The 12,127-nt window shown below is 37.1% G+C and overlaps 1 protein-coding gene across 12 annotated transcripts in view; it reads left to right on the plus strand.

Moving 5' to 3' along the window:
- Positions 1–12,127, plus strand: part of ABCA6 (ATP binding cassette subfamily A member 6) — a 114,533-nt gene that overhangs the window by 81,922 nt on the left and 20,484 nt on the right. For all 12 annotated transcript variants that reach the window (XM_077853654.1, XM_077853652.1, XM_077853655.1 and 9 more), the window contains 6 exons: positions 435–551; positions 1,566–1,749; positions 2,072–2,238; positions 4,626–4,759; positions 6,534–6,671; positions 11,603–11,710. In XM_077853654.1, coding sequence (XP_077709780.1) covers positions 435–551; positions 1,566–1,749; positions 2,072–2,238; positions 4,626–4,759; positions 6,534–6,671; positions 11,603–11,710 — 848 coding nt within the window. The remainder of the gene's footprint in view (positions 1–434; positions 552–1,565; positions 1,750–2,071; positions 2,239–4,625; positions 4,760–6,533; positions 6,672–11,602; positions 11,711–12,127) is intronic.

A 12,127-nucleotide genomic window follows, 5' to 3' on the forward strand; every position in this document is an offset into this window, starting at 1 on the left:
ATGCAGAGAGAGAGGCAGAGACACAGGCAGAGGGAGAAGCAGGCTCCATGCAGGGAGCCCAACATGGGACTTGATCCCGGGTCTCCAAGATCATGTCCTAGGCAGAAGGCAGGCGCTAAACTGCTGAGCCACCCAGGCTGCCTGATGATGTTTTTCTGATTGCTCATATTTCCTCAAAGAAATATTCTGGAAGTTCATGAGCTGAGAATATTAAATAGAATACAGATGGTTTGAGGGTAGAGGGAAAGTGCTGACATACTCATTTCAGAAAGGAAGAACATTCTAATAAAATTTTGCTTTTGCTTACTGTGATATTCCAAAGACGTATATTTTCTGAACAATATTCTGGATTATCTTTTAAATAGGTGTTAATTTACTGGATTTTGTTATCACTGTGGTATGTAAAATGTATCTATTCTGGTCTGTTGCCTTAGAGCTTTTCAGTGATCTTGATAAGTGTTCTGGCCAGGGTGTGATGAGTTATGACATTTCCGTGTCAACTCTGAATGACGTCTTCATGAAACTGGAAGGCAAATCAACCATCGAACAAGGTAAATTCATTGTATAAGTAACAGAAAATCAATTTCCAAATAAGCATGGTTTAAATTTAGTATTTTATAATACCTTAGGTGTGATTTACACTAACGGATGTGAATAGTTCTAAATTTGACTTTGCTGTTTGGGAAGTATTGTTTTCTACCATCATTACTAGGACTGAACACAGATCCCTTCTTGGAATAGAAGAGACTTTTCTTTGGAAACTATTTCCTTCCTATTTCAGCAGTTTTCTCCTATCCCCAGATGCTCACTGCTTCTTGGGTATTCTAAGGATGTGAAAGGCTCTTAAATCAAGGTCATTTATTATAAAAATAGCTCTTAGTTTGTTCGTGTACAAAATTTCACTGAAGGTCTTAATGCGGAAAAGGCTAGGGTCATCTCCTGTGTATTTTAGTGGATAGTAATAAGAGTCGTTTACAGAGCCTCTATGCCAGAAACTTTGAACAATATGTGGATATAGTACATTACCTTTCTACAATAGCCTTTCCAACAAAAGGCATTGGCACCATTTTACATAGGAGAAAACTAGACTAAGAGCCATTAAAGGATTGGTCCCAAATCATGCCACTTATAAGTCATGTATTTGGGAATCAGGTACAGGTGTAGTGGTTTCAGAGCTGGTAATCGTTCGCCTATATTTTGAAATTATTGACAGCCTAATAGCCAACATTTAGGCATCAGTGATTGGCTATTCTTAGGGAGAATATTTCTTGAAATCCCTCAGAATATTGCTACACATGAGACCTTCTATGCCTTTTCAAAGGTTAGGCATAATGAAGTCACCCTTTACTGAATTATTTTTGGGGGTATGAATTTAGTTATATTTTATCATTGAGTTTATTGAAAGTGGATGTTATAAATATAATTTGTTTCTTCTTTGGCTTGCTTTGTAACCATTGTAAAATAATTTTAATGTTACTAAAAAGAGAAAACTGTGATGCCCGAGGATGGCATTAATAATGTGTGTGTGTGTGTGTGTGTGTGTGTGTCTATGTGTGTGTGTGTAGATTTTGAACAAACAGAGATGGCAAGAGACACAGAAAGCCTACATGAAATAGAGCCAGCTTGCTCTTCTATTCCTGAAACGCAGAAGGCTGTGAGTGACATGGGCCTCTGGAAAATGCAGACCTGCGCAATAGCACGACTCCGTTTCTTAAAGTTAAAACGTGGAAGGGAAGAGCTTTTGACCCTGTGAGTACCAGAGTACTGTGGTTTTCTTAGTGAGTTTCAAGAGAGGGTGAAACCAGAAGAGAATTTTAAACTAGAACATAATACCCAATATTCCTGCCAGAAAATGGATAAATACAACATTTCATTTTACTGACAGTGGGAATGCCTGTATGGTAACACTTGATGAGCCTTATACACAGGTTTGTTTAGTTTTCATGGTTTGATAGCCTGCTGTCTATAATTATGGCTGGCATAGAGTTGGTACCCAACAGATATTTGTGAAATGTCTAACAATAAATAAAATTGCTACAGATTCATGTGGTTATTTTTTCTTTATTGGTAGACTGTTGGTATTTGGAATTGCCATGTTCCCTTTGATTGCGGAAAAGATACTTAATGTTCTATTAATTCAAAAGATTGACTGGAAATTTAAACCCGAAGTGTATTTCCTCTCTCCGGGACAACCTCCCAAAGACCCTCGTACCAGCCTATTGATCATCAATAACACAGGTGAAGAGAAAAACAGCATTTTAATCCAGAAAGAAGTTATTTTTATGTAGAGCAAGAAAAAGCAAATCATAGGAGAAGAAAATTTGTATTTAGACTTCATTTATAGAAAATAGCTGAGGAGCAATGCATATTTGGCCTGAGTTTGGAGATGATAGAGATGGTGGGACAAGGCAAAAGGAATGTGGGTCACTATATAACCTGGTTAAAGCAGAACTTCCCATCTACCTGAACACCCTAAGCTATTATGTGAGACAGAAATGAACCTCCAAACTGACTGAACCGCTTTATTTGAGATCTCTTTGTTATAGCAGCCTAACCTGTTCCATAAATATTATACACACTGATTGATATGTAAATAATGCATTTTTATACCCTATGCCCCTCTGGGTTCCTTAGGACAGTTTGGCACCCATGTTCTTATTATCCTAAATTATGGGTAATTGGTTATATCTAACTGCTTATTTAACTTTGAAAAATCTTTTGTTTCTTCCTAAGATTATATATATTCAGCATAAGGAGGCCTCTCTTGACAAGTACCCCAGCCCATTCCAAAATTCATATACATTTGTGACTCAAGATTATAGATTCTCCTCTTTAAATAAAGGTGGTCTTTTCACTTCGGTTTCTCATTCTTCTTTTCAGTTTGGGTTTTAGAAAGTTTTATTCATTCTGGTACCTTAAAATGGAAAGTTCTGCTAATTATATATTTTATTTCTAAGAGCTAGAAATGTCCAGCCTGTTATTGTCAGCCTATTCATTTTTATTTTTCAGCCTATTATTGTCTTATGTATATGTTTTCCTCTCTAGTTACTCTAAGAACAATATACTTAACTTATTTATTTTTCTTCCTTGTACTCAGCTGTGAGGTATTTTGTGATTTAAGTTTGGGGTTTCTCTGCCAACTTGTTCTTATTTTCTCAAAATATAATGATTCTTGGTATGATGTTCATTTTAAATCAGGGAATTTCTCTTTGCCTGAGGGAATGTGGATAGCTATTAAGGTTTCCTACCTTAGGTGACTGTGGAGATGTAGTGGAACAGGTGGTGGCCCAGGGTGCATGGAAAACTTACATTTTCTATGTTTACATTCCTTTCCTACCTCATGGGAATCCTAATTCATCTGGAGCTTGGCCCAATTTTTGTGATCCTGAACCCCTTCTGAGTGTCCCCAGTATGAACTCCATTTCAAAGTCTAAATGAGCAAAAAATGAGAGTCCTTTTTTTCCTCTCTCTCTCTCTCTTTTTCCCATTCCATTCTGTCCTTTTAGTTGTTTGGAGCTACTTTAGATCTTGTTTTCCCCCAAATAGTATCTTAAAAAGTAATTCTGGGGATTTATATACTGGGGACAACTTCAGCTACTGCCTGCCTCATGTGGACCAAGCGGAGAGGACTGTGGTTACTTTACTTCAGGTTAACCAGTAACCAGTTAATGAGCATGGCTCTGGCTCCCTTGAATTTTTCCACTCTGAGTTTCCATATCCTGGACATTGGTTTTGTCCTTTGTAGTTGTCTACTCCTGTATGCTCCAGGCTGTGGGTTTTTCTTAGCTATTATTTCTCTGTCAAACAATCTCATATACTTTCTTCTTTAAAGGCATATCAAAAACTTTGGTCAGATAATGGAACTTTTTTCATTTCTTTCTCTCTAAAGAGAAAAAAACTATAATATATATATATGTATATATATATATATATATATACATATATATATATATTTGCCTAAATATATTTAGGTAATAGATATGTATGTAAAATCCACATATTTTTTTCTTAAATATTTATTTATTTATTTTAGATAGAGCAAGCCAGCACACATGGAGAGGGAGAGAATCTCAAGTAGATTCCATGCTGAGTGCAGAGCCAATATGGGGCTCAATCTCATGACCCTGAGATCATGACCTGAGTTGAAACCAAGAGTAAGATGCTTAGCTGACTGCGCCACCCAGTCCCTCCTATGTATATGTTAAATACACATACATGAATTTACTTTTTAGTTATTTCAAAGAATAAGAGAGAGAGAGAAGTGTTATTATTGGCCATTTTAGGCTGGCTCATCTAAAATACTCCTCATATAATTATTGAATTTCTACAAATTATTGAGTTCAAATGTATTTTTTTAACCAAGAATCATAAAATAGAATTATCTTGTTTTAATGGTCACATGTTAACTTGCCCTAAACAGAATTATAAAGCTAACTCATCACAGCTAGGATTTGAAAAATAGAAGATAGTAGTCTGAGCTAGTATTATTATTGTGATGCCCAAAGAGACATGCCTTCACATAATATTCCATAATACTAACTTTAAATTATGTATGTTGTTTATTTTAAAAAATTGACATATATATTGTTGCTTTCTATGGCTTTCTGTTATTGATTTCATGCTAGACTCAAATATTGAAGATTTTATACAGTCAGTGAAGCATCAAAATATACTTTTGGAAGTAGATGACTTTGCAAACAGAAATGGCACTGCAGACCTGTCATACAATGGAGCTATCATAGTTTCTGGTAAACAAAAGGTATGTTTGCCCCTTGTTTTTGCTTTCGTGGAAAAAAAAAAAAAAAACCAACAAAGTGCTACATTTTTAACTGTTTCAAATGACAGTTAACCCAACTAGTATACAGCAACTTGACTTAAAAACATGTGGGGTCATTACTGAATAACCTGTGAAGTTTAAAAAGCTTTTGTAAAACATTTTCAACCTTTACTTTGGAATTAGATGATTTTTATTGTGGAAAGTAGCTAAGTATAATTGTATTATTCAGATTCAATAAAATATTAGATTTTATAATTACCAACCATGAATTGAAGGAATTTTATTCAATGGCTAACTACTCAAAAGATGTTTTTATATACAGATGACTCTTGAACAACATGGGTGTTAGGGGAGCCAAACCTCTGCATGTTGAAAATCTGCATATAAACTCTTAACTCCCTAAAAACTAACCTAAGCTCCTACTGTTGACTGGAAGCCTTACCAATAACATAAACAGTCAATTAACACATATTTTGTGCATTCTATGTATTATATGACATATTTTTTCAATAAGGTAAGCTAGAAAAAAGACAATGTTATTAAAATCATAAGGAAGAGGGATCTGTGGGTGGCTCAGCGGTTTGGCGCCTGCCTCTGGCCCAGGGTGTGATCCTGGAGTCCCAGGATCAATTCCCACATCCGGCTCCCTGCATGAAGCCTGCTTCTCCCTCTGCCTGTGTCTCTGCCTCTCTCTCTCTGTGTCTCTCATGAATGAATAAATAAAATCTTTAAAAAAAATCATAAAGAAGAGAAAATACATTTATAGAATGGTACTATATCGGAAAAAATTCACATGTAAGTGAATGGTGTAGTTCAAAACCATGTTGTTCAAGGGCCAACTATATTGAGAATATACATAAAGTACTATAAAAGCCACATGAAATCTATGAGAGAAAAGTGTTCTCGGCCTACTGTTAACCCGTTTCAATTTGGGCAAAAGAGTACAAGCAGTAAAGATTCTTCCTGGTACAAGACTATTGGAAAAATGTCCTAATTGTAAATAAAACTCTGAGTCTTATAGCCCAAAGAAAAGCTGGGAGCTATATTAAATGAAGCTACCTCATTATTTCTTACTAAAAGGAAAATAAAAACAAAAACAAAGGTGTTGTAAGATATGTCAGTTCTACCTAAACTGAGTATATCATTAAAAAGTGCAATCTTACTCTGCTGTACACCTGAAACTAATGTAGCATTGCGTGTCAACTATATTTCAATTAAAAAAAAAGTAATCTCTTTGTGCCAACTGTGGGAAACTGCATTGCTTAGCCATCACTTTGTTACTTATTTACATGAACTATTAGAATATTTAAACCTTTTTGAGCTTTTGATAATTGCATGAACATTTTCATACACATGAAGTATATAATCATTGTCTTAAAAAGTATAAAGATGACTCTTTGTCAGTGTCACCATGAATATTTTATGCACCTTATGCTTATCTCCTATCCAGGAAATCCAGGTTCCTTTGCTCACTATAAACTGACAGGGCTACTTTTATATTCAGTTATTTGAGATTTCCTCATCAGCAAAATGAGGACAAAATAATCTAAAATTAATAATACTAAGAAACACTCATATTGCTGACTATACCAATAATTTATTAACCCATTTCACAGATGAGGAAAAGGTCAATTAACTTGAGGATGGTCCCACAGCTAGAATGTGACACTATTGAGATCTTAATATAAAACATTTTTCTTTATTCTTGAATGTTTTAGGATTAACATCATTTTATTTGTTCTTGTTTTATTCAAAGGATTACAGATTTTCAGTTCTGTGCAACACCTTGAGACTGCATTGCTTTCCTGTTCTCGTGAATATTGTTAGCAATGGGCTACTTCGAATGCTTAATGGTACACAAAATATTCAAATTGAGAGAAGTCCATATCCTTTTGTAAGTATTGGATTTACTCATTCTGAACAATTAATTTGGCAAGCAACCTATGTTTTCCCTTTTTAGCTTTTAAATATTCACAACTCATTGTTAATCCTAAAAAACTTTTTTGTTCTAACATTTTAAACATTATATCTAACAAAATATGTTTTTTCCCCTTGGTATTATCAGAGAATGCTCATGAGGGGAATACTTTTCAATATTATGTTATAGTCTAGAGAATTTTCTGGGAAGATAGACTTGATTGCAGAAGTGTATCGGAGAGTGTGTGTGAGGGTGTGTGTGTGTGTGTGTGTGTGTGTGCATGTACTGAATTGGGAATCAGGAACACTTGCAAAACAGCTTTAGAATCTTATAAGTCTGATATAATTTGTTGGTGGACCTTTCACTGACTAAATGAGTAGTAGATTGATTTGAAGGACAATATGCCAGTTCTTGGGCTCTATGCTTTCTGTTTATTTATTTTTTATCTTTTAAATTATTTATTTTTTGATGCCTTCTGTTTTATTCCTTCACGTACTCAGACTTGTTGTGTATTGCAGGGGTATCTGATGCACGCAGGCTGCATCTTCAGGGTTTTTGTCAACTGGCTACAGCCTGGATTTAGACAACAGGAAGCAGTAGTAGGAGGCAGGAGAGTGGGAGGATCCTGCAGCTTGGGCTCCAGGCACATTGTTTCCTTCCTTTGCCCCTCCAGCCCAGAAGTGACAGTGTCTTCTTGCTTCATCCTTGTTGGCTTCTCTGATCTTTTCACATATGTGATCCTTGCATGAGGATTTTCTTTCTAAGTACTGAAAGTAGCAATGGCTTTCTGGTTAGACCTTGATACTCAAGAGGGATCTCTTAAAGCTGACTCAAACTGTTTCAAACCAAGAGATGGAAGAGAGATAAATAGGATTAGAAATGGAGCCATCAAAAAGGGAAGCCCATTTTGTGACAAAGGGGTTGAATTCAGTTTTGGCTTCACTGCATTTGTGGTGCTGGGGGTATGTGCAAGAGCGGATGGGCAGATTATACATGAGCAGCTGGTGATGGACACATGCACCTATGAGCTGAAGCCACCACTGATCCTGAGAGCTGGGACAGGGTAAGGATAGAGAAGTCTGAAGGAACTCTCCAGAAAGTAGAACCAACTGGCAGTAGGAAGACACAGATGATATCTTCTCTTGGTCCTTCAGTTTTCTCATGTCATTACTTGTTTACTCAGAACAAAAACAGACCAGGCCCTACAGTTCCTCTCTTATGTATCCCCAGTGGCACACACCTTTCTTCTCTCATCTATTCTTATGAAAATGGTAATGGATTTTCATACCTGGTGAAATATTCTAATTTATCATTGTAACCTCTAAAGCCTTCAGTAAAGCTTGAGAACTAAAGACTTATTTTGAGACAGGCTACTACACTGCTGAATGTGATTATATCCAAGAAGCAATCCTGTACCTAAGCATAGACCCAGCCTCAGGCAGACACTGATTTGGGGATGTTCAAAGTTCATCTCCTTGCCCGTGGTCTTGGTGGCATCAAATTTTCTTTTTAGCTCTGTTGCTTCAGAACACATTTGACTGGCTGCTGACATCTTCACATAACTATCACCGGGTAAGTAGAGAAAGGCATGCTACTTAGGCCTGAATGATCTATTTCTTCCAGATCATAAATTCCATAATTTCCATAATATATGGAAAAAATATATAAAATTCACCATCATAACCATTTTTAAGTATACAGGTTTTTTTTTAAGGATTTTACTTATTTATTTATTTATTCATGAGAGACAGAGAGCGGGGGGGCGGGGCAGAGATGCAGGCAGAGGGAGAAGTAGGCTCCACTCAGGGAGCCTGATGCGGGACTTGATCCCAGGACTCCAGGATCATGACCAAGGCAGAAGGCAGGTGCTAAACCACTGAGCCACCCAGAGATCCCCTTAAGTATACAGTTGAGTAGTGTTAACTTTATTCCCATTATTGTGAAACAGATCTCTCAAACTTTTTCATCTTGCAGAACTAAAACTTCATACCCATTAGTATTGTTTTTTTTTTTTTTTTTGGTGACTGGCTTATTTCCCTTAGAATAGTATCTTTGAAATTTATCCACATAGTAACACGTGACAGGATTTCCTTCCTTTTAAAGACTGAATAATATTCCTCCATATGTATATACCATGTTTTGTTTATCTGTTGATCTGTTGGTGGACATCTGGGTTGCTTCCACCTCTTGGCTATTATGAATAGTGCTGCTATGAACCTGCATGGGAAGATATCTCTTTGAAACCCTGCTTTCAGTTCTTTTCAGTATTCACGCTGAAGTGGGTCCTGAGTTTATTTGATTTCTCTTTTTTTTATCTAGGAGTTAAAGCCTCATGTTAAATGATCAGAAATAATTTCCCCTCCTACCTTCATACATTGATGTTGCTGGATTAAGGCGTACACTTTTTTATTTTACTTTTTAAAAATATTTTCTTTATTTATTCATGAGAGACACAGAGAGAGAGAACCAAAGACATAAGCAGAGGGAAAAAAAAAACCAGGCTCCATGCAGGGAGCCCGATGTGGGACTCGATCCTGGGACTCCAGGATCATGCCCTGGGCCGAAGGCAGGTGCTCAACTGCTGAGCCACCCAGGTGTCCCAAGGCTTACACTTTCTTAAATATTTTATTTATTTGAGACAGAGAGAGAGCACGAGAAGAGAGGAGGGTCTGAGGGAAAGGAAGAAGCAGACTCCCCACTGAGCAGGGAGCCCGATGTGGGGCTTGATCCCAGAGATCATGACCTGAGCCAAAGGCAGACACTTAACTGATTGAGCCACCCGGGTGCCCCACGGTATATACTTTTATTTTGATTTTTCAATAGTTCAAAAAACACATTCTTTATGAGAACTACTGTTTGTTTCCTTTTTTAATTTTAATTTTTTGTTAGTTTCAGAGGTAGAATTTAGTGATTTATCAGTTGCATATAACACCTAGTGCTCATCAAATGCCCTCCTTAATGCCCATCACCTAATTACCCCATCCCTTCACTGACTCCCCCTACCAGCAACTGCAGTTTTCTATAGTTAAGAACCTCTTTTGGTTTGCCTCCCTATCTGTTTTCATCTTATTTGATTTATTATTTTATTTTTTCTTCCCTTCCCCTATGTTCATCTGTTTTGTTTCTTAAATTCTACATATGAGTGAAATCATATGGTATTTGTCTTTCTCTGATTTATTTCACTTAGCATAATACCCTTAGTTTCATCCACATCTGTGCAAATGGCAAAATTTCTTTCTCTTTGATGACCGAATAGTATTCCATTGTATATATACCACATCCTCTTTATCCAGTCATTGTCAATGGACTTCTGGGCTCTTTCCATATTTTGGCTATTGTGGACATTGCTGCTATAAACATTGTGGTACATGTGTCCCTTCAAATCCTTTGGATAAACACCTAGTAGTGCTATTCTTCGGTTGTAGGGGAGCTCTGGTTTTTTTTTTTTTTTTTTTGTATATGTTTTTTTTCTGGAGCTCGATTGGCCAACATATAGCATAACACCCAGTGCTCATCCTGTCAAGTGCCCCCCTCAGTGTCCATCACCCAGTCACCCCATCCCCCTGCCCACCTCCCTTTCCACTACCCTTTGTTCGTTTCCCAGAGTTAGGGGTCTCTCATGTTCTGTCTCCCTCTCTGATATTTCCCACTCATTTTCTCTCCTTTCCCCTTTATTCCCTTTCACTATTTTTTATATTCCCTGAATGAATGAAACTGTATAATGCTTGTCTTTCTCCAATTGACTTACTTCACTCAGCATAATACCCTCCAGTTCCATCCACGTCGAAGCAAATGGTGGGTATTTGTCGTTTCTAATGGCTGAGGCATATTCCATTGTATACATAGACCACAGCTTCTTTATCCATGCATCTTTTGATGGACACAGAGGCTCCTTCCACAGTTTGGCTATTGTGGACATTGCTGCTATAAACATTGGGGTGCAGGTGTCTCGGTTTTTCACTGCATCTGTATATTTGAGGTAAATCCCCAGCAGTGCAATTGCTGGGTTGTAGGGTAGCTCTATTTTTAACTCTTTGAGGAACCTCCACACTGTTTTCCAGAGTGGCTGTACCAGTTCACATTCTCACCAACAGTGAAAGAGGGTTAGGGGAGCTCTATTTTTAACGGTAACTCCATACTGTTTTCCAGCGTGACTGCACCAGTTTGCATTCCCACCAGCAGTGTTAGAGGGTTCCCCTTTCTCCACAATCTCGCCAACATCTCTTGTTTCCTGGGTTGTTAATTTTAGCCATTCAGACCCATGTGAGGTGATATCTCATTTTGGTTTTGACTGTATTTCCCTGGTGCTGAGTGATGTTGAGCATTTTTTTAATATTTATTTTTTGAGAGAGAGAGAGAGAGAGAGGCAGAGACATAGAGGCAGAGGAGAAGCAGGCTCCATGCAGGGAACCCAATGTGGGACTCCATCCCGGATCCCGGGACTCCAGGATCATGCCCTGGGCCAAAGGCACGTGCCAAACTGCTAAGCCATGCAGGGATCCTGATGATGAGCATTTTTTCATGTGTGTGTTGTAGGAAGAATTAATACCTATTCTTCTGAAACTGTTTCAAAACATAAAAATGGAAGGAAAACTTACAAACTCATTCTATGAGGCCAGCATTGCCCTGATCCCAAAACCAGATAAAGACCCCACCAAAAAGGAGAATTGCAGACCATATCCCTGATGAACATGGATGCAAAAATTCTCACCAAGATACTAGCTAATAGGATCCAACAGTACATTAAAAGGATTATTCTCTTTTGGTAATCCCACGACCAAGTGGGATTAATTCCTGGGCTGCAAAAGTGACTCAACATCCCCAAATCAATCAATGTGATACACCACATTAGTATTTGTTCCATTTTAAAAATATTCACAAGTTTAAAGTACTTTTTATATTTGCAGGATGATGAGATTTTCTCAACTGGGCTGCCGGAAGGTTTCACATTCTTATTTTGGATTGTGTGCAGCATTTCTCCTTACTTCTCCATGAGCAGTATCAGCGATTACAAAGTAAGAGAAGGGGGGAAAAAGAGAAACTTCAAAGACTCCAGTAATTGTGCTTTAAAAACTGTGTTCAAAATATTTTCCTGTGAGAAAAGCCTACAAACATATGTTTAATTTAGATAGTACAGTTAAGCATTATTTCTATCAAGTCAGGAACTTTGCTTCTAATAACAGAAAATACTTTTTACTTCAAAATTACAGGACAAATGCAGTTAATTTTACAGGAACTCAAATTAATCTAAACTTTTAACTGGTACTATTATACAACTTTCAACTACATTATTTCCCAGTGAAAAGGGAAAAAAAAATCATTGACATTTACATTGAGGACCAGATATAAGACTTAAATACCCTTTCTACTGTGGCAAATAAACTTTTTGGTTATGTTGGTATTTGATCATGTCTGTTATTCAAGGCAAAACA

This window comes from Canis aureus, chromosome 16 (assembly GCF_053574225.1).
Source record: "Canis aureus isolate CA01 chromosome 16, VMU_Caureus_v.1.0, whole genome shotgun sequence".
NCBI lineage: Eukaryota > Metazoa > Chordata > Mammalia > Carnivora > Canidae > Canis > Canis aureus.